This window comes from Linepithema humile, chromosome 2, assembly GCF_040581485.1.
Source record: "Linepithema humile isolate Giens D197 chromosome 2, Lhum_UNIL_v1.0, whole genome shotgun sequence".
Classification (NCBI taxonomy): domain Eukaryota; kingdom Metazoa; phylum Arthropoda; class Insecta; order Hymenoptera; family Formicidae; genus Linepithema; species Linepithema humile.
This window is the reverse complement of record NC_090129.1, coordinates 31,897,790-31,924,964: the sequence shown is the minus strand read 5'-3', so window position 1 is coordinate 31,924,964 and position 27,175 is coordinate 31,897,790. Positions and strand designations below refer to the sequence as shown.

General features: G+C 37.0%; 1 protein-coding gene across 10 annotated transcripts in view; it reads right to left on the bottom strand.

Moving 5' to 3' along the window:
- Dop2R (dopamine D2-like receptor) overlaps positions 1-26,096 on the bottom strand; it is a 208,827-nt gene extending 182,731 nt beyond the window's left edge. Inside the window, exons 1-3 of one of the 10 annotated variants that reach the window (XM_067350175.1) lie at positions 24,975-26,096; positions 23,744-24,063; positions 10,762-11,937 (exon numbers count right to left, since the gene is read on the bottom strand). In XM_067350175.1, the coding sequence (XP_067206276.1) occupies positions 10,762-11,469 (708 nt within the window). In that variant the 5' untranslated portion in view covers positions 11,470-11,937; positions 23,744-24,063; positions 24,975-26,096. Of the gene's footprint in view, positions 1-10,761; positions 11,938-23,743 lie in introns of all 10 variants that reach the window. The other 9 variants (XM_067350172.1, XM_067350174.1, XM_067350171.1 and 6 more) reach the window with 9 other exon arrangements.
- Positions 26,097-27,175: the final 1,079 nt, after the last annotated feature.

Genomic DNA, 27,175 nt, shown 5'->3' with positions numbered 1-27,175 from the left:
GTTGAAAATTATGACTGGTACGTGCGACGTATGGAAGGACGTATCTCCGTCATTATAGAGCGGCAAGATGCCGTGGAAACGTGGCTACGGGCGAAAACGGACGAAATGGGGGCGAATGAAGGCGGATGCGGCGCGCGCGGGCTCGATAGCGTTGCACAGCTTGTGCGAGCGACGTCTAGGGCTTCGTCGCTTTGTCGGGCCGCACACACCAACGGTGATTTATGGCGAAACGCCGCGCACCACGAGCCTCTTTCTCCCGCGCGGCGAGCGCTGACGAATTTTATGCCACTCGTTTCTTCACCGGCTCGTTACTTACGTCCGAGTACCTCGTTCAACGAGCCTGTGATTTATCTCGGCGCCGTGCATGAAAGGCGCAGTGGCGAAGGACGTTGTTCGCGCGGCGCCCGAAACATCGACTTGTGCCACTGCGGCGCAGATTGAATTTCGAAACTATGAGAGTTCCGCAGAAGTGAAGCAGTTTTCTCGACTTCGATTAAGTCCTTCATTGAACTCATTCTTTACTGAGTAATCGGAGGAGTGAATTAAACTACGGTTTAAGTCAACCGATGCGTTTAATCGCGGCTCACTTGAATGATTTGTTCCAAATAAAGGTCCAATTAGAAAAGGTAGAATGTTAGTTTGCAATAGTAAATATCGTTAATATATCGTTAAAATATCGTTATCGTTAATCTAATGTGTGTGTTAGACATAGTTGTCCGTTTGATCGTACTGAACAAACAGAATATTCTTAGATGTATGTTAACGTAATACACAAACTTTTATTAATTTGATTATAATTTGTCACGTAATGACATCCATTTGTGCTGAAATCTCTTTCTTTCTCTAATAACTTATCACGCGTGAACAGAAATTCTGAACTTGATCGAAAGTTCACTCGATTCTCTTTCCTTCTCAGCTCTTGTTTCATAAGTTTACTTCGTGAGCTTATTTCATCATAAGCGGCGAGATTAATGAGACTTTGATGACAAGTAAGGGTAACTAATCGAAACTGTCACGCAAGCCATTTTGATATTAATATATACGACCTAAAACGGCATTTAAATGCCACTAATTAAGGTCGCTTTGACGCTTGTGCATAATCAACGACACCTTGAGCCGGTATTATCTGCGATTTTGAGCGAGTTAGCTCCTTGTATTTTTCCAACATTTACGTGATAATGTAATATTGTAAAGAAAAATTTTCTCTCTCTTGAATAATAACCGCTTTCATATCTAAATTATAGTTAAACTTACAAAAACATTTATTAAAAATAAATTGCGTTTAGTTAAATTGACCTAAAATCTTTTTTCACACGCGTTATCCATGTATTTCGACAGAAAACAGATTTCTGAAACCATGTTGCTCTTCCAATCGTGAACATTTCCTAAGATGATTGCAAACAATGTCTATATTCCATTATAATCACGAAATTGCTCTCTCTCTCCCGACGAGATATGTTAGCTTTCGGGAAGATCAGTGGAAGAATCGCCCTTAGAAATCTAATTCACTCCGAAAGCCTCAGCTAGATACTTGCGCTATGAGAAATAGCTCGCGCAGGAAGATCGCACGGTTATGCTCTTAATCTTGTGAATGGTCTTCCCACGCGTTGTGTGTTCCTCATAGGCAAGCTACTACGAACTCGTCGAAACGTACGCTCCGCCGGATTTCGCAGCACTCATTCTGAGTCGTTACTTACATGCACGTAGTTCAACGAGTTAGTGATTTATTGCCACGCCGCGGGAGGAAAGCGAGAACATTATGCGCACGCGGGACTTTGATTTTCTGATAAAAAGATTCCACGGAGAGAGGAAGAAAATTTTGCATTTCCTTAAATCTTCACATTTCGCGCGTTGCGGATGTAAAGAAAATTCAATTGTTTATTATTTACTAAATTATTAAAGCTCGTTTGCTTTTTAGAGGAAAATAATTTTAGGTATGAACCGTGGGAATGCATAAAAAATACATTTTTTGGCTTCAACATTGGAATATAATAAAAGAAGAAAATGAAATAGAAGTGTATGTGTATTTTGTTTTCTGCTCGAATCCCAATGGTATCGAACAAAATATAGTATAAGTAAAAGATATTGCAAATAGCTCTGTTACAGTATGTAACGATAACGATGAAAAATATACAATGAATCATCAGAAACAGGAAGTTTAATCGATACAGGCCGCTTCGTAAGGAAAGCTTAATAAAGCCGTAACAATAGAAATTTTTATATAAGTCTATTTTTCTCGATATCGATATACATAGTTTGCGAGTCACGTGTGTCAGGCATGTCGGGAGAAAAGTTGTTAGCAATTTTGCTGTCAAACTAATTTATGACTTTTATGAAAGTGACTTAAGAAATGACCTTAGCCACTACAAAGGAAAGGACTTGCTCGAGAAAAGGCACGTTGACAAGTTAATAGCTTAAATAATATATTAGAGAAAATTATAGAAAAGTACCGCAATTACCAAGTAATTTACAAGGCAATTAATTGAAGGCATATTATTTTGGGATTTAAATGGGTCTATCGGTTCGAACGGCAAATGGTAAAAACGATAAATTCTTCCGGAGAGAAAAAGAGTAGATTTAATTAATTTGAATAATTTCGACAGATACTTTTTTCAATTTCGCGCGTAATACTTCACTCGTGTAAAATTTTTTCAAATTATTTTTGCGCGTAAAATCACCACCTGCTCGCTCTCTGATTGTTGTATCATCAATCGTAAATGATACCTTGTGTACTGATCGTTTGTAATATACGATTATATCCCATGACGAGCACGATCAGCGACATCAATGGATCGAATCGCGGCATGTGCCGTGCTTTCGAGGGCAGGAGTCAAGGTCGTGCCGACAGGTAGGAGACAATCAAGCGCCTCGTCAAGGACGGCCGTTTCTTCCGGCATCGTTCGCACAGTGTTGGCAGCCTATTTCCAGAAGAAAAGTGACCATTTCGTGCCGCGAGCATTAATATTCATGTTCGCCGGCGTGTGTAGCCAGCACGAATCAAAACTGTGCTGGCTCGGCTAAATAATAAGCATGCATGCGATGAAGTGATCTGTGTGTTATTAACATAGACCTTGCCCCGGCGAACCGCCGGTGTTGTTCCACTCGGCGAGACAGCCGAGGAGCGCTGAGGCCGACCACGGCTGGGGTGGGCGGACGGACTGAAGGGGAGGGACGCCGTTCGAAATTACTCGCGGTCACGCCAGCACCCCTCGACAAAACCCTTCAAAGGCACCCCCTCTGATCGTACCGAAGAGCACGCACGTGCTCCGCCGAAATTGCAATATTCCGTCGCAGTTTCCTCACCGGCATCTTTCGCCGATATCTTGCCACGCACCGTCTGTACATCGAGATGAAAAATAACAGGGCGATTGATCTTTACAGAATCACTCTTTTTTTCAGGGGTTTTCTTTGGACTTAATATAACAGAGATCGCATTGCTGTTTACTTCCTCTGTAAGCTCTGTAAGTTCTGTATACTAACATTAATAATAATAGCCTATAATGTGCAGAAGAAGGATCCAAGAAAATTGAGAACATCGATAACAAATCCTAGACCTAGATATGATATTGATAATATTATTGTTAGAAACGCCGGTCCAAGATTTATTTGCTCTTGCTACATATAAAATATAAACAAAAAGAAATTACTGTGCAATATATTCTGAGTAATGCGTGTATTGTTCCACTTCGCACAGCGAAACACGTAATGAAATTGCATCAAACTTCCGCTGGTTTTTCGTAATCGCGTCTGCAAATCACATCTCGATCCGGTCGTTTTTTCTGTCGGTACGTAAAAAAAACTTAAGAGAGCTTTGCGCAATGGAAATGCAACGTGTTAGACGCATGGTTTATTACTCTTGGCGCCTTTTGTACCACGTCTCGCGTTTGCTGACATAAAGTAAGTGGATTAGCAAAACGAATCGTGCCGCAATAAAAGCACGTTCTTTACTTTTCCTCGCATTCGAATGCGATCGAAACACTGTACGGAAATACATGACGGGCTAGATTTGCATGCTTAAATGCTTGAAAATGAATGACCGTGACTGAATAAATTTCTCAGCGAATATATAGCGTGTTTCTAAAATTATCGAACAAACTGTGCAAGCATGTTTTCCTATTTTTATTAAAAATATTTTTTTATTAAAAATATCAAAACATTATTTATTATTGTTAATAATTATTATATTCTTAGTTATTCATAATTTACATAAATAATATTCATATTAAAAAAACCACATTAAATTTTAAAATAAATTTGTCATTTAAAATATGCAAATTAAACATTTCTACATTAAAATTAATTAATGCGGTATGTCTAAATATATTTTCTTATCTTACTTTTTTATTATTACAGAATAATTTTAATATTGGTGGTAAACATTTTTGTGAAGAATTATTTTATATATAAAATTGAGAGATTTTATACATATTTAATTACCGGAAACAAACGAAGAAAAGATATGGTCTGCGTATTTAATATGCAAATATGGGAAATACTGGGGAAAAAACTCATCTATATAATTCTCTGGCAGTCATATTATCTTTTTTATATTAAAGCTATATTAAATATTCCGTTTACAATCTTTTAAACAATTTTCGTTTGCGGAAGGTTTTTATTTCTAAATATATATATATATAATAATTAAATTATGTAAAAAATAATTAAATTGATTTAAATATATATTTTTAGTAACATTTTTACTTTGTAAATTTTGATTTTATTTTATGGAAGAAGCTTTATCTTTCTAAAATATTCATTTGTACCAAATATATCATATAATTCCAGTAATAATAGAGAAGAGTTTTATAGTCAGTGAAAAACTTTTCTTGTCAAAATAGAAGAGGCACACATTTTAGTTCACATGCTGTTCGAAAGCGGTGAAAATTTTCTGCTGAAATGTACGAAGCTTTAAATTTTGTGTGCTTAAACGCAAACCTAAAAGCAAATGAACGAGAAAATGAACGAATACTGAGGCATATAAATTCTTGTGGAGATGTGGAATTTTCACCACAAAAAAATTGGTTTTGGCGCTTGTGACGTTTGCAATATCAAAATACATAAAGCAAATCTGCGGAATTACAATGACGTCATGACTATGTTATTTGTGACCGACATTTACGCGATGTTTAAAATACGCAACACTGATGTATATTATTATGCGGGCTCAGAGTTTTAAAAATTTCATCTATTTTTGCGAATAGTATTTATATTAAAAATAATTAATTGTAATATAATACGATTTAACTTTGGATATGGATAAATTGGTGAAAGTAATGAATTTTATTGGTAAGAAATTTATTATAGAAACAATCAGAATATTTTATCACATAAAAAACAAAAGAAATATAAATAATTTTTAACCGTTATATTATTTTAATTTCTTTTTAATTGTATATTTTTATGTTTAATCTAAAAAAATCGAGTTTTTTCATATTTTTAAAGTTTTGTGATTATAAAGTGTTCTTCATCGTGTGTGATTCATCGAAGTAATTCATAAAAAATTTTGGGTTTTGTCTTTTGCTAAATAAAGTGTTGGAAAAGTTAAAGTGCAATGCTACTTGAATGATAATGATATTTCTAAAAATAAATATGCGACGATGTCAAGTATTTGCATACGCAATACCTCTTTCATGACGTACAATATTCCGCGATATACGAGCAGGATATTGTGGCTGACTGCTACTTCCGCTCGCGCAAACTTCTTTGCATCTCTGACGGAACTGTGCAATTCGCTTTCTGTGTACTAACGAAAAAGTCATCCAGAAGACCGTAAAAACGGTAGCGACGCTATAAAATCGGATCAGGTGTGCGAAACAAAAATAAGACAAAGGATTTTGCGTTGATGGCGATGCTCCCCAGTTCCATCTGTCCTGTGAGAATAGCGGAAACGCGAGTACCGACGCCGTCGGCTGAAAGCTGCAAAAATGAGGATGCTCGCGGCGAACGCAGATACTTCGCGGAATTCGAGACATAAATGTGGGTGCAAACATCGCCATTTTTCACTTTACGTTAAGAAAGACTCGTGACATTATGCGACAAAAACCGTAAAAAAATAACTCAACTTACTAAAAAGAATAAAAAATGAGAAAAAGAACGGAGAGAAAGAGTAACTGAAAGAAAGAGGGGTGAAACTGGAAGAAGCTATTAAGGACGCAAGCTTAACAAAAATACGACACGTTTTGCATACTTGCAAAAGTTTGTTCGTCGGGTTTTAGAAGTGATGGCTATAAGAAGTCTTATTGCAATTGAAAAACATAAATTTTAAAATTTACTTACTTGAATTTATTGAAGACATTGGAGGCAATGGAGTGGTAAAAATTCAAATTATTTCTATAAAGAATATGCAGTATGATAAAAATATATTCGCAAAGCATATCTTATAAAACATATATCTAATAACTCTTAACAAACATATTTATTAGATTAAAAAAACTATTTACTACATAAAATAGAAAATAATGTTTAAGTCTTCCGCGATAAGCGAAAATAATTTAAAGTGCTTTTTATTTTTATAGCTGGACTTTTCTTCATACAATTTTTATACAAATGCTTTAAAGTTAACGACTTTAAATATGAAATGCTGAATCTTCTCCGAGCACATTCCTTCTCCTAGGAAGTACGACAAGATTGTTCGAGCAGTTTGCATCGCAACTTTCGACTTAGCTAGTAAGAGCTCGCGGAATTTCGTCGCGAAAGGGTAGTTGAAGGAATTCGCGGTACAAGCGCACGGAGATAGCAGTCATTTTTCACTTCGTCGTTAAAGGAAGGATGACACCGCCACACCGAGCACATTGTGAAGAGCGTAAAGTGCCCCCGATCCAACAGGAGCGACGCTTTCGCGGCGCATACATACGTGCCGCGCTAGTAAATCGTTTAATGCGAAACTCCGGAGCGACCGTTTAAGCGGCCGAAGGACGATCTCGGCACGTTCCGCCGTGTTTGCACTTAGGCGAAGATGCACCTCGATTTTATCGTGCCGATGTAATCTGGAGCGCGGGCGCTGCTGGCAGCCCAGCTGGCACGGCGGGATGTCAAGGATGCGAAGGGAGCGGGAGATAGGATTATTTAAGGTGCAATTAAAACGGGACACTCATCTACGTCCGTTGCAGAATTAATGGAAAGTCCGCGAGGCGAACACGTTTTCGTCGACAATTAGAAATTTATCGATAATGATCGCGAACTTTCTCGAAACGCCGTATCAGATTACAACGATCGCCTATGTTTACCTGAAAATTATACTTAATGTTCGTACCGTGAAGTTAATTTAATGCTGAAACAAGTGAATTATTTATTCCAAGCGTCGTTTTACATATGTATTTATCCAGTTAACCGAAGCAATCAATATACCAATCTACTTGTCATGCTGAACACTTAAATTTCTAATGAAATGAATAAGCTGTTCTCGATAATTTGATAAATATATCGTCATAAATTATAAATTCCAATCGAACAGTATTAATTATTACATGAGTTGGAAAGTGGAATTGTAAAAACTATTTTTCGTTTGTGATTGCGAAAGCAATCTGGTGGCACGCTATGACGCATTCCTCGACGTACTATAAAAACAAATTTTACTTCGGATTTTTTTCGCAATCTGTCTTCGTCGACAGATTCCACTGCCCGTGTGTCATTCACTAGCAATTGTGATAAAGTTGCGCGCCGCAGGAAATGTGGGACGCATCCGGACGTACACGAAAACTGTATCGACGGGCGTTTGCACGCTGGATTACGGACGTAGGCCTTAATTGACCAAACGCACTTTTGTTTCGTTCGATTCGTTCATACAATATATACTACGTCATAGCCGCAGACCAGTTCGGGTCGAGCGACGGTTTATGGGGTCGTGCCGCGGTTCTATTTTCAGGAAATTGCAGTTTGCATTTGGATTTAGCGTAACTGCTCCTTTCACATTTTGGTTCCGTCACATTCGTAAAGACGCAAAACGAAACGTGGCGTCCGACAACTCTGTTGGCACCGCTGACGACTTTAAAATAACATTACATACGTGTGTAGGACGCGGCGATGCAATCTACGTGGAACGTGCCGGGATAAGCAAACGACCTGCTAACGATTGAAACAAAAGTCCAGCGTAATTCTGCACTGGCGTTCCTTAGACATAAAATTCCAGCACCACTAGAAGCACATTTATCACTTGACTTGTGGGAGAATTAATGACCTAGTTTTTCGTGGATTTTTTTTTAACATTGTACTTGTAACAATATCATTACAGAGAATTTTTTATTTTCAAATATAAATTCCGAATGTAAATGATTACTTTTATCTTGAGTTGAAGCTTTTATAATAATTAATTATTAATAATATAAAGTTAAAATAAAAACGTTCTTGTATTATGCATTGGACTTTCGTCATCCGAATACTTAATTATATCGCACTTCTACCTGTGATAACTCGTAGTAGCTCTTTGACCTTTTAAATTGATTTTGCAATCACTGAGTGTTTTCTTATTCCATTACATTGTTTTCTTATTACATATTTAACTTTTTCTTCTCTTATCTGTAATTGTGTTTCACTGTTTCGGTCTCATATTTCCATCTTCACAGTCACTTTTATGTAGAATACACTTTCTTTTCCTTGACATGTTAATTAACTTCTTTCACTTCGCTCAATTCCATTTATTCATTGCAGTATCAAAAGAACAATGAAAAATTCACGGAAACGCGTATTTCTATGACGTGTATGATGACAGAATCAGCGAAAATTGCTCCAAATCTCTGAAAATTTCATAGATACTGTTAAGTAGTATGTATTTAGCTACGAGATCATCTTCATAATTGCAGCGCTATTCCAGCGCTATCGCCGCCGCCGCCGCCGCCGCAGTGTAAAGCGCATAGTTAATTGGCGATTAAAGTGACTGCATGAAAGTCCTCCGAGAGAATTAATGTTCAATGCGGACGGTGCGCGGCATTATATCGTTCTTGTGCTCAACGCCTCGATCATTATAAATAACCCCACCTTTTTATCGCGCCATGCGTTATCGTCACGCGACATCATAACCGGCAATGTCTCGGTCTCTCACGTGACTGAAATTCTATTTCACCTTACGATATATGGCCCTTGAAATATTTTTTTAGTTTATAAACATTTTTCCTATGCGTTTTTTTTATGTTCGTACAATTTAAATTTTTTTCCCATTTTTCTTGCTACATAAGTTTATTTTTTATTTTAATTTATTATTAATTTATTAAATTAATTACTTAATTATGATAATTGCTCTTACTATCGGCAAACAAGACATTTATGCCTAATTAATTATTTTCACATAGCATGCATTTCGTAATTATACATATAAAACGATAATGAATAAGATGTTTTATAAGTGTGAATAAAATTTATTATTTATATTGTGGAATATATAATGTGGACAATCTCAAAAACTAATTTTTAGTATTAAAGACTTGCCTCGGATAAAACGTATTACGCACAATGCCAAAATTTCGAGCAATCGCGATATGAACGGATTCGGAAACAACTGTATTAGTCAACATGTTTCTCTGGACAACAGACCAGAATGCGCCGCTAGCAGTCGTCTGCAGAATCACCCGAATGGCTTTAATTAACTAATTCTGTTTTCATTCGATTCGCTTGCGTATATTCCAACTGTCGCACTGAAGCGAACTGTGTCCGAACAAAACATTGATGCTCGATCTATAAACGGCCGGTGTGCCCGGTTAGGAATCTCAAATCATTTGCATTGCAAAGTAATTGTCTTCGCGTATAAAACACTAAGCAAACATTTTAAGTATTCTTCAACTCGATTTTCGTTTCTCGCTCTTGAAAAACATCGAGCTGACATTTTTGTTCTCGATATAATTGATTTTTCTTTCTAATTAATTAAAAGTGACTAGCATTCTTTAACAAGATCAGAGTATTCGAAAATGAATGCTTGTCAATTTTCTTTTTACGTGCACTTTGAACGCGAGGGTTGATAATTGAGTACATGCGAACGCTGTGTAACGATAGCGTTTAATTAGCACCTAAACTCGCGATCGATGTCAGACTCCACCGTCGGACTTTTCAGCTTATTCGCAAATTATACAACGACCTATAATCAGGGATATTAATTTCACTAACCGTTTGTCGCCACGATTTCTAAATAAGGAACTTTTAGATGTTACAACATCTTATAATTAACTGGAAGACATATCGTTTTGAAATTTTTAACGGTGCATGTGCTAGATATACGATAATGGATCCTGTACGTGCGTTACACATCTCTGGTATAATATGCCTCGTGTTCGCGGAATTAGAGCGCGATAATCAACAAAAGCAATATTTCCTAGCTGTGTTGTTACCGCGATCAGATAAACGTTAATGTTAGCAATTAGCATTATAACCTTTTAATACGTTATATATTTAAAATAAATTATTCCTTTGGAATAACATTGAACGATGAGATGTCTCGAGACATATATGGAAAAAAAAAACAAAAAAAAAACGACATTTGACTGAAATGTAATCGAACGAACAAGCTAAAGACTCCTTTGAGAGACAATATCCGATTATTAAAATATGAAGGCAAATGAAAGCCAAACGCGATTAAAATTGCAAAATTGTGCGAAGTTAAATTAAATACGCTCTCCTATTAATTTAAATGTAAATATATATTTAAATTAATTTTGCGCTGTCAATCGTGTTCGGCTCTTATCAGAATACAATTCTGCGTGCGTGATAGTCTTTAATGCGTATTAATTATTCACACTGAAATGCGATAAAATACAGAAAACGTAGATGTGAACTTACCAGTACGTAGACCGCGAACGGCATAACGAGCACCGCCACAAGCAGATCGGCGACCGCTAAGCTGACGATGAAGTAGTTGGTGACAGTCTGCAGCGCCCGCTCCTTCACCACCGCCAGAATGACGAGCACGTTACCGAAGAGCGTCAAACACGGCACGATCACGAGTATCAGGGCCCACCAGCTGTTCGCGTTCGACTTGTCGACGGTCGCGTCGCACTCGCCCGGCCTGATGTCACCCGCGCCGGCGACTATCGACGACGTGCAGTTCACGTTGCTGAGATTCAATCCCTCGTCGTAGTAGGCCGTCAGGTTCACCAAGACGCTGTAGTTCAGTTGGTTGATGTAGTCGCTCAGATCCTCGAAGACGAAGAGGTCGGTCACGCTGCCGGTGTAATTGTCCGTGCCCGGCGTGGAGTACGAGGACGAGGACTCCGCGAAGGACGAGGAGGCCGATGACAGGCTCGTGACGGCGGCAGCGGTCGTCGAGTCGTCGAACCAGCTCGACTCGCTGCCGTCGGCGCCGCTGTCGCTCGTCGTGAGAATGTCGCCCAGAAGGCCCACCATCTTCTCCTCCCGCGTGGTCGTGGAGGCGTCATCGACGGCGTCGGCCGTTCCTCCGTGCGGCTCGTCCGGGTGTCGGTGCTCGCGGGTCAGCGAGAGGTTACGAAGGATCGACTTGACGACCGACTCGTCCGTTCTCGCCTCCATCGCGGTCGATCTACGGTGGTCGACCTTATCTCCGTAGCCGGACGCTGGCACCGATCACGAGATTTTAGAACGTCTCACCCGGGATTCCGTCATTTCGCCCGCACCCAACATTTCCGGGTTAACTTGTCTTCTCGACTGCGTTTAAATTCTCCGCTCTCTTCTGTTTCTCTCTCTCTCCCTCTCTCTCTCTCTCTTTCTCTCTCTTTCCCTCTCTCGTCTTTTTCTCTTTCTCTTTCTCTCTCTTTTTTTCCTCTCTCTCTCTCTCTCTCTTCTTCTACCTGCCGCGTCTTGCCCGCTTTTTCTATTTCTTTTTTTGTTCGACTAGGTAGCAAGTACGATAAGACTGCTTGATCCTCTTTGCGAGCAAGAAGAGAGGTACTGTTTCCCAGCCGGCCCTTTGGCCGGCCGCACGGTTTCCAGGATCCCCGGCTTAGACGGCGTATCAGTTGAATCCTTCCTCCAGGATTTCTGTAATGGAGGAAAAGTTGCTGGTCACTATACTGGCGTTCGCTTTTAAGAGCAAAATGCGCAGCGGGGACGAAAGTTTGTTTTCGAATTTTGCCCGGAAAATTGCTGAACGGGAATTTTTCTGTCTGCAAAATGTGACCTAAAACCGATATGTCCGACCGCGTACATGCGCAAATTTAAACTATGCACTCCTAACTTTTCGGTTTAAATTTTTATGAAGGCAGCAGCAGAATGTAACAGCCTCAATTTTAGTTGCCGAAGTGTCGGCTAGTCGATTATTCGTCACTTGACTCGTAGAGGTGTACTAAAAGTGTGAGATAAATTTAATAATAGCTTATTTGACAACTTTGAAAGCAATCTTTTTTTAGGAATAACTTAAACAAATATTATTATTTATTTAAGAATTAATATCTAGATAATTGTATCTTCGTAATTAAATTTCAAATTAATTTTCCTGAAAAAATATTATTTATTTGAATTTGTGTGTACAATAAATTCATTACATTTAATTTCATTTAAAAAATTTAAAGATTAAAAATTTTTTATTGTTCCAATATTTCCTGATAAAAAAAATGACTTTAATTTAGTTAAAATTTTATTAATAAAATTTCGTAAAATTCTATCGATAATTTTATATATGTAATAATTTTATATAGCTAAATTTATATTTCTATCGTATCGATACTGCATCTGACAATGAGACGATGTCAAATTTCTCAAATGTTCTCCCCAAGTGAAATGGACGCGTTCCATTATTTCTCTCGCGATTGCACAATGATTTTAATCGCGATCAAACTTTCCAAGCAAGACAATAAATTTCCGGAAGAAAGCCATCCGGGCTATTGAGTGTCTCCTCCCTAATGAAACGTGGAAGGAAAAACTCACGGGGTACCATCTGTGCGCTGCCGGGACGGCTGCTTCGTGACGCAATCTCGGAATTAAACGAAGGCTCACGGTTGTAACTATTCCTCCGCCCACCGACGGATCGCTCGAAATGGAGTATTCCCGTCCCCGGTAGGCAGAAGATCGAACGTACACACGGGGGTAGATCGGATTGACAGATAGACGGACATTATAGTGTTTCTCTTCGAAGCGCCGTGGCGCGCGCGACGAGAGTGCGAAAAGTACAAAGAGATCCTTCGCAAGGATGACTGAACCGCACAGTCATTTGGGCTTAGCGAACCCACGGACCTGAGCTCACACACTGCGGTCATACATACACACACATACACACACACTTAAGCTCACATTTACACGTACACATAGTGATTAAGAATTTTAAAAGAGAAAATGTGAATTAGATTCGCATAATGTGTCTTGTTGTAAGCGTCGGCCAAATAAGCGTAGCTCCCATCGGCTCTTTACATTTATATTTTAATTAAAAAAAAAAAAGAGAGAAAGTGAGACGGAGTAGGATAGGTTTCAACGCGGCTACCCCGTGAACCTTCTTAAGGGCAGAAATCATTTCTTTATCCTGCGGAACCTTCCATCTCTGCCGATTCTCTGTTCTACATAGAACTCACTGGAGCGAGAGAGGAAAACGAAGTGCCGCCGTGACGATATATATCGCCCGGCGATATCTTTCAGACTGTAAATTTCTCAAGATATCGCAAGTCTCTCCGCTGACTGTAAAGTTTATATATCCGTTTGAGTGCCGAAAGCGGCCACAAAAATGCGTGCGAAAAGTGTCAAGCGGCGCGATCGCGCTTCTGTTCATATTGAAAAAACAACTAACAAACGCTGTCGCGCTTCTTTTTTTGTTTTGTTACCCAACACAACATTTGAGGATAGCTCTTGTGAGACGGTTGTTTGTACAATTCAGTGTATTTTTCACTTTTTATGTGACTGAAAAATTTACGTAGTTTCATAAAAATCAACAGACTCACTGCGGGTCGCGCTTTTTGGCACACTAACGGATGTATAGCGCACAATGGCATCCGGTATCTAATTCTCGGCCTCGAAGTACGCGATATCTTCTTGCGCAGGCGGTGTGCAGAAAGATGCACACCTGGGGAAATTAATGCGCGGAGGGTGGGAAGACTCTGAAACTAGACGATTGCGAGACGAAAGATTTCTCTGGAAAATCGTTTGCTCTCTCTTTTTCACACGTCGGACGAATCTATTGCCCGTAACTATTCTTTACCGACGGCCCCATTCGTGCCTACGACTGCGAAAATTGAATTCCATTGTGGCGGCTGTTGCAGGCGACCGCAGCAGCGACTCGTCTGTTTAATGCATTTAAGTACAGTGAGGTTCGCGAATATGCAAACCGACGTATCGGCTTGTACTGTTTTGGCTTGCAAATGCTCGCCACGCGCGAGTTATTTTTTTTCCTTCCTTTTTTTTATCTTTCCTCACGCGAGAGAATGCACACAGCTAATACATTTATTTTTTACGGTGAGACGTGTCGCATATCGGCGACAAAGACTGACATCGCGAGGGAATACGAGTCATCTCGTTGACGCGTCAAGTGAATTATGCGAGAAGTTATAGGAAGACGAAATGACAGTTATCACAAATATGAGAAATATATCGACTGAATTATTGAATATATATTACATTCATAAATCAGTTTATATACATATTTCTATAAAAAATTATTGTGGTAAAAATGAATATTTTAATTGTACATAATCTTATGTTGTGCATTGAGAAGTCGACAAAGGCATATTAAAAATTTTATTCAACTTGTTCAAATAATACTTTGAAATATAAAGATAAAAATGCTTTTAAAGGCATTTATATTGGTTCTAAATATGGTAGAAATCAATAACAAAAATAGCAGTGATTCAGATTTCATGAGATACGCATATAACTCACAATCAGTATCCGTGCTTGCGAAAGCTATTGGAGGGGAAAAAAACCGGGGACGATCTGAAGGGAAACAGCACGCATCTTGTAAGTCACCCCATATTCTTTTCCCTCATTTCTTTCCTCCTCAGCACACTCGTTTTCATCGTTCGTCCTCTTTTTTGCTTCGCACGTGTTAACCTTCGTTCTACCCGCGCTTTTAGCAATGGATAAGACGAAAGCTGAAAGAGAGGGTACTGTATTTTATCAGGAGGAATATATACTCACATTGTGAAAGTCAGATCTTAAACGTCGTTTCGAAGCCGCCGACATTTTAGACTGTCTCCTCGATATCGACGTTCTGGAAATGTTCGCGAATGTCATTCCCGACTTCGTTCTTCCGTGAATTCAAAGAAAGTAAACGGAATGCCACGGCGCACGAGTGTTTTATATTCACCGGGAAATAAAGTATCAGTTGCGTCGTTCGCGAATTATTTTGCTTGTGCATTTCTTTTCAGAGTTTTTATTTGAATACATTATTTAGGTAATTTTATATGATTTAACGATTTTAATTGCAAACTTTTTATGCGAATTCTATATTTTTTAAAAACACCTGATATATCTTTTTATCTTTCGTAATCGTATTACGCTTTGCAATTTATAAGTTTAAAGACTTAAAAAATCTTTAATATTTTCCGTGACATTATAAAGCCGCAAAGGATTAAATGATTATCTTGATTAATATTCTTCAGGAATATCCTAATTAATATCTTTCAGCAGCGTTCTAATTAATATCCTTTAGTAATATTTATTATTTTTTATGAAATGTCGCAGATGTTTTATGACTTTTGTCCATTGTATCACACGTAGAATACTAAATATGGATAAAGAGTTATAAAAATATTTTTTATCAGATCCTCCGCTGTTTCAAGATCTATGTAGATAATCTGCCGTAAAAATTGTAGCAGATGTTATAAATTTTCCAGTATGACTGTAGAGAAATATCGAATACCGTGTATAGATTACAAAGATTGCAACGATGAACTTGCACGTACAATTATAACATAAACGTAAGTCTAGAGTAATGAGCGCATTTATCAAGAACATTCTTTCTACCGCCCCGACAAGAAACGCAGCGTAACTTGAATATGTAAATATGCAAAGCGATATTAATCCCTAGCGAAGAACGCAGTGTTGAAATTTTGTTCCTGGCATTTGGCACCGTTGTTAGTGCCCGTTTTCTCTAAGAGTTCATGCATTATTCTATGCTTATGCGCAGAAAAGAAAATTTGACATTTCATTTTCTTCAAGTTGCGTAGTACGCGCATTAAGGAGAAATAAATGTTGCACATTCAAATATTGCCAAGTTTTAATATAAAAAGTACTTGTGTATACATGCAAGAAAATAATGCAAATTTAAAGAGTTTCATGAAAAGAGATTTATTAATCTTGAGATTAATTAATCATGAGATTATAATTAAAGACTATAGTTCTTCTTAATTAATTTTGTATTTAAATATACTACCAAGCAAGTAGTGCTACATAATGAAAAAAAAAATAAGCTGGATAATATAAGTTGAGTAATAAAATTTGAACGGGAGCAATCAGAGCGAAACTTTTATTCGTATCTTGAGAAGTATACTGTAAAGACGTGGTTCAACTTTTTCTGAAAAAGAGCTCCATATTCTCCTCCGACAATTGGAGAAAATGTCTCTCACTTGTGCCTACCGTGTGCTGCTGAAATTGTACCTTAGAGTAAATTGTGCGGAGAACGTTCGCAATAAATCTTAAATTTTCGTTGTTTATTCTCTCAATTTAAGATAATCAAAACTGACTACAATTGTTACTTTGCGTAGCTACTTCCTAATGCTGGTTTAAGGAAAAGTTCTATTTATTTATGTATTTTTACCATATAAATCTTTCATCACAGTTTAAATATTTTTATCATACATGTTTTACTATATCCTTATTTTAGTTTTTTTATTAAAATATTTATTGTATTCTTATTTTATTAATTTTATTCAAATATTGTTAATTTTGAATTGATATAAGAATATCCTTTTACCTTAATATCAATTAATAATTTTAATATCAATTATTAATTTTGGATAATATAACAAGAGAAGAGAAGAGAAAAGTGGATAAAAGAGAAGATGTTAATAAAAGTTATTAAATAAAGATAAAAATAAGTAGAATGTGGATCGATATAATCGGAATCAAATATTAAAGTCTGAACTAAGTTAATTAATTATTTGATATTATAAATTCAACGGTATCACATGCCTGATTAACTCGGTAACATTATTCACATTTATAACACTCTGAAGAACAAAAAGAATCTACTGTATCGCATCAATGATTTTATTGAGATCAATTGACATTGACTTTTTGACGGCAATAGATTATCGATATTTCCCCTTCGCCTGAGGTCGGTCGTAAATCATTCTAAAATGGGCTACCTTGTTTTTGTCTATTCGCCAAACTAAATTATAAATTTTTCTAATGTATTTTAAAAATTGTGTTATCCGAGAATCAATCGTATTTTAGTACAGTTTTCTTTAATATTTTATACAGAGAAATAGTACAAAACTATCTCAATAAGAATATTTTGGTTTTTCAATTTTTTTATAATAATTGTCGTGTGGTATAATAACATAATAATAATTGCAATTTAATAATATTATTTGATGTTGTAAATTTACTTTAAAATTCTATAAAAAATTGCATGTAACACAATGTGTGCTTTTAATATAATAATAATAATAATGTAATATAATTATAATAATATTATAATATTATATATGTATTTAACTGAAAAGAAATTGGATGATGCGACGTAAGTACAAAAATTCTGTTACTAGATGGAACATACGTGCGTGTTTTAATAAAAAATGATCCTATTTTGTAGTGAATACTATGCAAGGATTATGCGGAATATAAAAATATGGGTACGCAGGAAAAATCGCAAGCATGTGAATAATGCAGGTTAGTCTAACGACGTATCCTAGTCTCAAAGGATTGTGCCGTCGGCGTACTAACTTTCGTAAGCACGCAAACATGCCTTCGGTGTAACTTTGCTCTGATCTGTTCCATTATGAGAATTACATGTAAGACCGTTGTTATCCATATGGATGATAAACGTGACGACGTCGTATGCTATAATAGTTTGTGTGCTATAATCAAGAGACACGGGATCGTGTCTCGCGTCATATATACGCGCAGCAAGGCCGACCGTATATCTATACGTTTTGTTTAGATTATAGCGGCAATTCACGCGAAAGGTAGGGTCCTGCAACGGGAGTGGTCCGAGTAATTTTTTTTTTACATTACTAATAGAAGAAAGTTCCATTTAGATTAAGAAGCAAAAGGCTAGTCGGATGTCTTCAACTCAAGAGGTCTCCGATAAAGAGAGAGATGCGTTATTTTCTTAAGAACGCCAATAAAGTAGAATAGATGAGTGGTCTTATTAAGACAAAGCGCGATGATTCACGTGAATGATTTTGCACACCTATCGTCGCAATTTAAGTAGTTCACAAAATGCATTGTTTTTACAGACAAATAGAAACACGGGTTGTAAATATAGGTGATCGATAAATGTGTTTTATAATTTAGTTTAGTTAAAAGTAAAAAAAGTATAATGTTGGGTGGCAGTATATATATTTCAAGACGTGTACGCGTCTAAAAATGACACGTTGTAGTGCAATTTTGTAATAAACATAGTCTAACGTAGTCTCTACTTTTGCTAGAATTAAGACAAATTTTTCAATTGACCGTATCTACTGCATTTTTCCGCAATATTCTCGTAAATGCAATATGCTGGCTCATGCGTGTTACATTAAAAGTTATAGAGCTATGTGCAATAGCAAAACGTGATGCTATTATATAAATAAAAAATGAACATTTCGCCTTGCGCACGCTCTCCATGACGGAACAGTAATCAGCACAGCGAGAGTTTGAGAAATAAAAATGTCGTGCTAATTGTGAATTGGCGCCAATTGACATATGTGCCGATGCATGATACATACGTTGATCACTTGCAATTCGAATTGATATATACAATGCCATTAGGAACGCAATCTTCAGCTTGATGGAAAAGTAACATTTAAAATACATTGAAATAATACTGTTTTTATTAAAACACGTTAAATGACAAACTAGAATATTGCTGCAATTTATTTGTTAAATTTTACAGTTTACATATTGGTTAACTGATCGATTATTCTTTGTATATAAAAAAGATAATTAAAGGTAAACTTAATCATGAATAAGTCATTAAACAAACGGTTCATTTATTACGTAACTGTATCGTCCGCGATTTCATTCTGTGCGGGAATAAAATGAATAAATATTCGATGTGCATTTACAACTGTTTATAAATTTTCAGTACGTTGTTTTCGATTTCAAGTTTTTTAAGATGCGCTTCCACGCTCTCTGAAATATTTAATGCACGAATACAGCAAAAAGCGTGTGTATGTTTCGAAATTGTTTTCAAATATTAAGTCATCGTGTGGAATAGCTTCTCCCGTCTGCAAAGCCAGAAAATATTTCCGCAATATATTCCTGGCAATTTTCATCTCGCCGGGAAAGGCAGCATACATCTTTCTCCTCCTTTGTACATAACGTCATTTCCTGTCTTTCAAGAAATGAAATCGTACCACCTTAGATTGATCGTTCTTGTGCTGCAGTTGCGTAGAAGAATACCGTACATCGCGGCGAAAAATATGATCCCCCATCGCCGCAGCGAGCCCGACTTAGATTAATCGGCGAAATAATGATATAATTAATTACGTACAATTAGCACGAAACTTCGCTAATGCGGAGTCCTTCCTGCTCGCTGTTAGACATTTGGTGCGCCATTTATGTGAGAAATGATCCCGAGGAATTATCCCGAGTATTGCAATATGTATCTGAGGTGGGTCTCTGATATTTAGTTTTAATTAAAAAAATGACAAATAGCTCCGGCAGCTTAATAATCGTCCGAAACACTCGGACGTTTACATTTACAGTGCCTTAGTTAAAAAGACAAAAAGAGAGTTAAAAAGACATTCTTCTCAAATTTATGATGATGAATCTATAAACGTGACTCAAATGGTGTTCATTGGGGAATAAAATTTCGGCAAAATAAATTTTGATAATACACATTTTCGTAATAAAAGACGTGTGGCAATATATTTTGTGTATAAAAATTATTATAATAAAAGCTGACATTTAATCGGAATAAATTGGTAGCAGCCCGCAATTCCGACGTTATAGAAATTTCAATATTAATATACGGTCATAAAAGACTGTCGCGTATTAACTTTGTACGCGCAGATAGGTTTCTCCCCGTTTGAATAATTAACAGTTAACACAGTTTTGTCCGTGAAATAATATGTGATAATTACTAACTGCGCACGCCACGGGGCAAATATTCGTGCGTGACATATCGACGAATCTTATACATGTATACATTAAAATGAAATGATGGGAAAAATAATTTGATATGCGCTAATAATTTTAAGCTAATGTTATTTGTATTAATCGCGAATAATTATCTTTGAAGTAATAACGTGTTTTGCGATTATAGAGTTAGCTACGCAAGGTTATTTTTTTCAGAAACTAACTAATAAGAAGGATAATGACAAAATTTCTTTGTGATATTTTAAGGTTCATTATTTTTCATAAGCTGAATAAGATACCATCGCTAATAATTCTTCTAAAAAGAAACAGCATCTAAGATCTTATGCAGCACAATCTATAAATATCGCTTTAAGCTATTAAACAATTTGACAAGATTGCTTTATTAATTACGATATAATTACTAAACTGCAATTTATACATTATTTACGCGTCTATCTATTTATATGTTGTTTGTATATAAAATAATATTAATACAACTGTGACAGCAAACAGCTTTTCATATACACACATTATGATGCATTTAATATGTTTAATATTACATATATTTCAATATATTATATTTATGCGATATGTGTTTATTAAATTGTACTACATTAATTAATTTTAATTGACATTATTATAAATTAGAGAAATTAATAGTCAATACGCGTTTCCGGGCGTTTATCTTTTTTTTCTAATCATAATCGTACAGTAAAAACATGTACAGTAAAAACGTGTGAGGCAAGCATAATGACGCGAAAGTGAATAAGAAATGCCTACCCCCGAACAAAGCAGTCGTCATTTTTCTTCGTCGACGTTACGTTGGCACGCGTAATAATAGTAAACGCAACAGGTAATGCGAGAATGTGTCCTATTAAATTAACTGAAAAAGATTCTCGCCTTTCCTACTGCACAGCCGCACTCAATCGATAAACTCAAGATGCAGCAACATTGCACATGTTTGCGACATTTGCTTTAATTTATCTTCTGATAATTTTTTGTTTTGCATATCGTTGAAGCGAGTGAGAAACAAATTGCATAATATCTAATTAACCATTTTACGCAAATTGCAATTATTTTTATTTCTCTTGAAAGAAATTGCAGACTGTGAATTTCACAAAATATCGCGTTATGACTACGCTCGAATTTTCGTATGATTTTGTCAGGGCGGAATAATATCATTGATAAATTTCTCATTATCAGTGATATATAATGTACATTAACGTGGCTGTGAAGAAGCGTACAAATTTCTTTAAAAGATTTTATTTGCAACATAATTATTATTTTTTATATTATTATTATTATGTTTTATAATAATTTTTTTTTTAATATTGTGACAATTTTTGTTACGTTGATAAAATTATAAATATATATAATTATAATATATATAATATATATATAATAATTATAGTATAAGAAATAATTATCACCGCGCATATCCGAATGTCATTTACAGACATTATCGCGATCTAAGTGGGGAAGACTTGTGCAATAGCTTTTTATGGAAATGGTTCAATATGCTAAGTACACCGATCGTAAGTAGTCAGGAATTTGTAAAATACCGTACATTCAGAGAATTACTGGAATTACCTTGTCAACTACTAGACTAGAGAGAGGACTGCCGTAAGTGCCGGTAGATTCAATTGTGCCTGAAAAAGCAGATTGGCCTGCCGAGAGCCCATTTGCACAAAATTTAACAATTGTTATTTCCACCGCTTACGATACCGTATAATTTTGGAACATTGAAGGCATTTTAAAACGCTGTTATCTACAGTGCTATCACAGCGGCTTAAAGCACGGTAACGTTGCCCGCGCGAATTATCATTGATATGATTTTGGAAAATTCTGCAAATATAAATATGAACTTTTTTATACTCAATGGCATCTCCGCAATAGATAGTAGAAAAATTATTTTTATTTAATGTAATTAAATATAAAATTATTTTAGATAATTAAAAAGCACCGAACCACTTTTAATTTGAATAAATTATAAAATATTATGTAATGGATTGTAATGGCTGCCACCCACTTTGTCCAATTAATTTCACATTGCATAATGGCTTTTATTAAAAAAAAAAAAAATATATGTATTTTCAGAGTATAAAAATATTAAAAAGGAAAAAAATGTGTTATATGAAAGCGGAAATGAGGATAAATGTGACTATTTATCTATTCATGTAACTAATTATGTTTACATCGATCGTAAATATCATATAATCATTACGCAAAATTAATCTAAATTATTTGTATGTAATTTGTACTCGCCGCAATTTGTTATTTACTTGCTTCTGCTAAAAAGCAATTTAAATTGAATAGGTTGGACGAAAATCAACATTAATGACTGTCGGGATTAATTTTCGATGAGCATTTTGCTAAAAAATGTTCGCGTTGCAAAAAATGATATTTTTTTTCCGGTTATAACAGCGAATAAGATCAAATGGGAGTAATTTGTGTTGCGCATGAATTTAATAATGATAACGCAATCCCCTTTGAAGCCAGAAATAAAAAGGCAGAAAAAACATACTAGCAACCGAATATATTCGATTTCCTCTCTTCGCAATTCACTTTGCCCTACGTCCTCGTGCAAAAAGGCTTATCAACCGCGTGCATTCCCAGCGAGGACGGTAATGAAAATGCCTCCGGAATATTTCACGTGCCCCTTTAATACATCAAGGAAGGGAAGGCGGTAGGGAAGGAAGTGAGAAAGAGATAGGAGGGAGCGAAGGAAAAGCTGCTGCTGGCACAGTCGATGCCGGAACAGACGAGGTAAAAGGGCCGTAAAAGAATCCCTTTTCCATCCTTGCGTGCTGCCCTTTATTCTCTTCGCGGTCTTCTCATTTATAGCCCTTAATTTGAGCGACACGACCAGCCCTGGAGCATCTTTCTATCTCGCTCCATCTGCATTATTGTGAAATTGCCTTATCATTGTTACGGGCACATTAAAAAAGAGTTTCGTGTCAAAATGCGACGGAGCAAGTAAACAAGATGTGACTATAAACTCAATTTATACTACTTATTACGTGCCTATCTCAATGTGCCTATCTAATAAATTTGATCTTGAACTTGGATTTCTGGTTTAATTAAAAAAGATCTTTGCGGCACAGCATGCATAGATTATCAATTACATATAAAGTGTGAAATTACAAAGACATTTATAAAAATATATGCAAAATAATAAAATAAACGTTGAAAAATGTAAAAGGAAAAAGAACCGATACTTGTATAAATGTAACATTTTGATGCCAGTTGCTGCAAATTGCACAAAAATGAAACTTCATACGCGTTTTGCTCCGTTTATTAATAAATTTTTATTTCATTTATTATAAATTTGATCTATTTGAGAAAGCAATTGTTTTTAACATGTGAATTTCATGTACAACTCACAAGACGGGTATTGCACGAACCTGACGTTTGTCTCAAGCGTTTTTCTCCGGACAATAATAAACTTCCGTCTCTCGCACATCGTATTTTAATTATCAGTGATCCAGGTCTGTTTAGCAATTCAAATTGCACACGTGACTACACCCTTGACACCGCGCGGCGGCCGACGTGAAGGACCTTGAGCTAACGAAATTGGCGTGCCAGCACGCGACAGCAACACGCGTCCGCTCCGTAATGACCCGTGCGCGCGACTTACCGTCCATTCCGGCAGTAACGTCGCTCGACGATCGACGATTATCCGCGACGTGATGCTCCCAGATCGCGACGGATCTTGCGCGCGATCGATCCATCGAGTCGCGATGACGTCGCGGGCACGCGACCTACAGACAGATCTTGCATGCGCGTTGTCGTGGTGTCGGCAGATTGTCGTAGTCTCGATCCATTGACATCTCTTGAGTGTGCGAGCAGGACACCGCCACTTTCAACGTAGTCACGAGCCGACGATGTGTCACGCACAGACGTCGACATGATGTCACGCGTACATGGCAAAGCGCTCCTCGTCGTGTCGCGCGATCGCTATAGGCAAAAAAATCGGACGGGCTTCAGTGAGGGAGAGAGAGAGAGAGAGAGAGAAAGAAAGGGGAGGAGAGAGAGGAAGGAAAGAGACAGAGAGAGAGAGAGAGAGAGAGAGAGAGAGAAGAGAGAGAGAGAGAGAGAAAGAGAGAGACACACAGAGGAAAACGACGAGAAAAAGAGAAGATAACACCACGAGGGAGATGAAACCACGGAGGATGAAACCCTCGAACTCTTTCAGTTTACTATCGTTTCGATTATCCGCGACGCTGGATACACACGAGAAGCCGTCTTAAGCCGCACCATTCAGTATCGGCGGATCCGGCCGGGAATATTTTGCGACGGCATCAAAAACCCCCGGCGACGTCGTATCCGATCAGCGGGACGGCATTCTGCCGGCGAAAGCTTATTAAATTCTCCGCGGAGACCCGGCACTTATGCTTTCCTCTCTTGGCCACACGACTCGTTCTTTAACCTTCCTCGCGGGCTTTCTCCTACATTTATGTATGCCCGATCGCCTGCTAAAAGTCCCCTTCACTGTTCCGTCCGCGCTAGCCTGTCCCTTTCTCTCTCTCTCTCTCTCTTTCTCTCTCTCTCTCTCTCTCTCTGAGATTTATACGTCTCTTAGTCTCGCTTTTACGATTGATTCACTTCTTGATTCTCCGATTCGGCATTGGCAGGCTCGAACAAAACCATCAATCCCGACAACGATATCGAATGCTACGTTAATCCGATCCGCCGACACTTCCGGCTAATTTCGTCGCGCTGCTGCCCTGCGCCGATCGGCGTTGAATTTCCTGATCGGAAATTCTCTCGGTCCCGCGGTTGAAACGATGCCGTGCCGACGAACGCGTGCGTGCACGCCCCACGCGCCTGGTCCATAAAAGTGCCACTCAGCGGATGTAAATAATTACCGCACAATCGATCACTGCTTCAATTACTTTGTGTCCACGTCCGATTTTAGGACAGACGATTCTCGATAAAGCGTCCCGCCCTAAATCTTCTCACCAATTGCTTCGTTCACAAAGCGCACATTGGACGAAAAAGAATGTTTAAATTAAAAATCAAGATCTTGCGCGAATATGACTAATTAATTGATCCAACAGTTCAGCTGTTTGTTATACGAACACGATCGACCTTCACGACGCGCCGCGGAGATAACCTGTGGATTCCGGCAAAGAAACGATTGACGATCGAATGATGAGCCGGGCGCGATCACCGAATGTCAAATTGTCTGTCAACGTTTCTCGGAGCGACGGCAAATCTCAATGTGGACCAGGATCGACTGACGTCGACGGATGGCATCACATCGCCGTTGCCGTCGTCGCCGTCGTCATCATCGTCGCTTATCTTGATCTCGGCCAGGCAACACTTTCGAGCCACGTCGTGAAGCGTACGGCGAGCGACTGGCTGTCTGCTCGAATTTCCACACCACCTCGAATCCCGAATGCTAAAGCGCGCGCGCGCGCGCGCGCTCAAGAGGGGTTGGTGAGCGAGAGAGGGTGTAAGTAGGAGTGAGAGAAGAGGAGAGTGAAAGAGAGAGAGAGCGCATGAGGGGACTCCACCTCTCCCTTTCTCGCTGGTAAAACCCTCTCGCGCGCACGCTGCCTGCGACCAACCTCTAATTCTCAGCCCTCCTTCACCAGCCACCTTCTACTCCTCCTCTGTGTCGCTCTTGCCGTTATCGTTCTCTCTCTCTCTCTCTCTCTCTCTCTCTCTCTCTCTCTTTTATTCTTTTCGCGGTTCTTTCTTGCCCATCTTGAGACTACGTGTCTCTCGAAATTCGTTGGCGTAGGTTCTGCCGTTGTCTAGCGTATATGCGACACGGGGTTTTGATTACCGACGTCACCGTCTGTATCGTGCTATCTGATACTACTAGCGCGGAGGGAATCGCGCGTTATGAGACAAGTGTCGGTTGCTCCAAGGAGTTCGAATGTGTTTCCATCCCTCCGCTGCCTTTCTTTTCTCGAGAAAATTGACCCGACAAATTCTAATATTCTATTATACGAGATACGCAAATATTGATCTTCCAAACTTAAAAGTGGTTAAATTTTAATTATCAATTTAACAATTTCTTTGTGTGTGTGTGTAAAACAGCACAAAATATGCACAAACATTTGGCGCTTTTTTAATTCTTTTTTATTCTTTTCTTTTAATTTGGACATTATATAGATCAAACATTATATACATAATGTTGTTTACAATACAAATGTAAACTTATTACATTTCTATATAAATTATGTTATATTTAAATCAATCCAAGTTAGTATTTTTTTTAGGATATTTTATTCAGTATATTTAAATTACACATTTTTGATGAGGTTTAATTTTAATTTTTTTTATTATATATGTTTTATAAGAGTATGTAGTATAATAAAACATTTATTTATTATTTTATAAATGTTTAAAAAACTGAAAAGTCAAATTAAAAAAAAAAGTAATAACCGTTTTTTTTAAATATATAATTGTTAAAATATTTAAATACACAATTGTTAGTTATTTGGCGCTTTTTTTATCATTATAAGTATTATTAGATTGTGAATTTCTAAAAAAAATATTTTTTTTACAAACAATTCACATATGTGTGCATAGTCCAGACAATTTAAAAAAATGCATTTACAGAACAAACTGCATACGTATATACAATTTATATACATATATATACATACATTATATATATATATATAAATATATATTTATATGTATGTAATATATGTATATGTATACATTCAAACATATACATATTATATACAAATATAATGTAATATGTACCATTATACATATTATATTATATTTAAGCTAATAATGTAATGTAATTAAAATAATATTTGCGTATGAGTTAGATTTTTAAATACTTTTGATGTTATTTTGCGGCAAAATATATTTATATACATAAATATATGACTATAAAAAGAAACGCAAGCATATATACTAAATTATTTTTCTAATATCAATTTTAGTTTTCTTAAATCTATTATTGAACAATGTCTGTTCTTGTCAAAATTTTTTTTATATTAAAATGACATTTGTAGACAGTAATTTAAATTTAAATGTGTCACAGAAAAATTGATTTTGTTTTTAAATACAAATGCCAAAATTTACATTTTTAATTAAG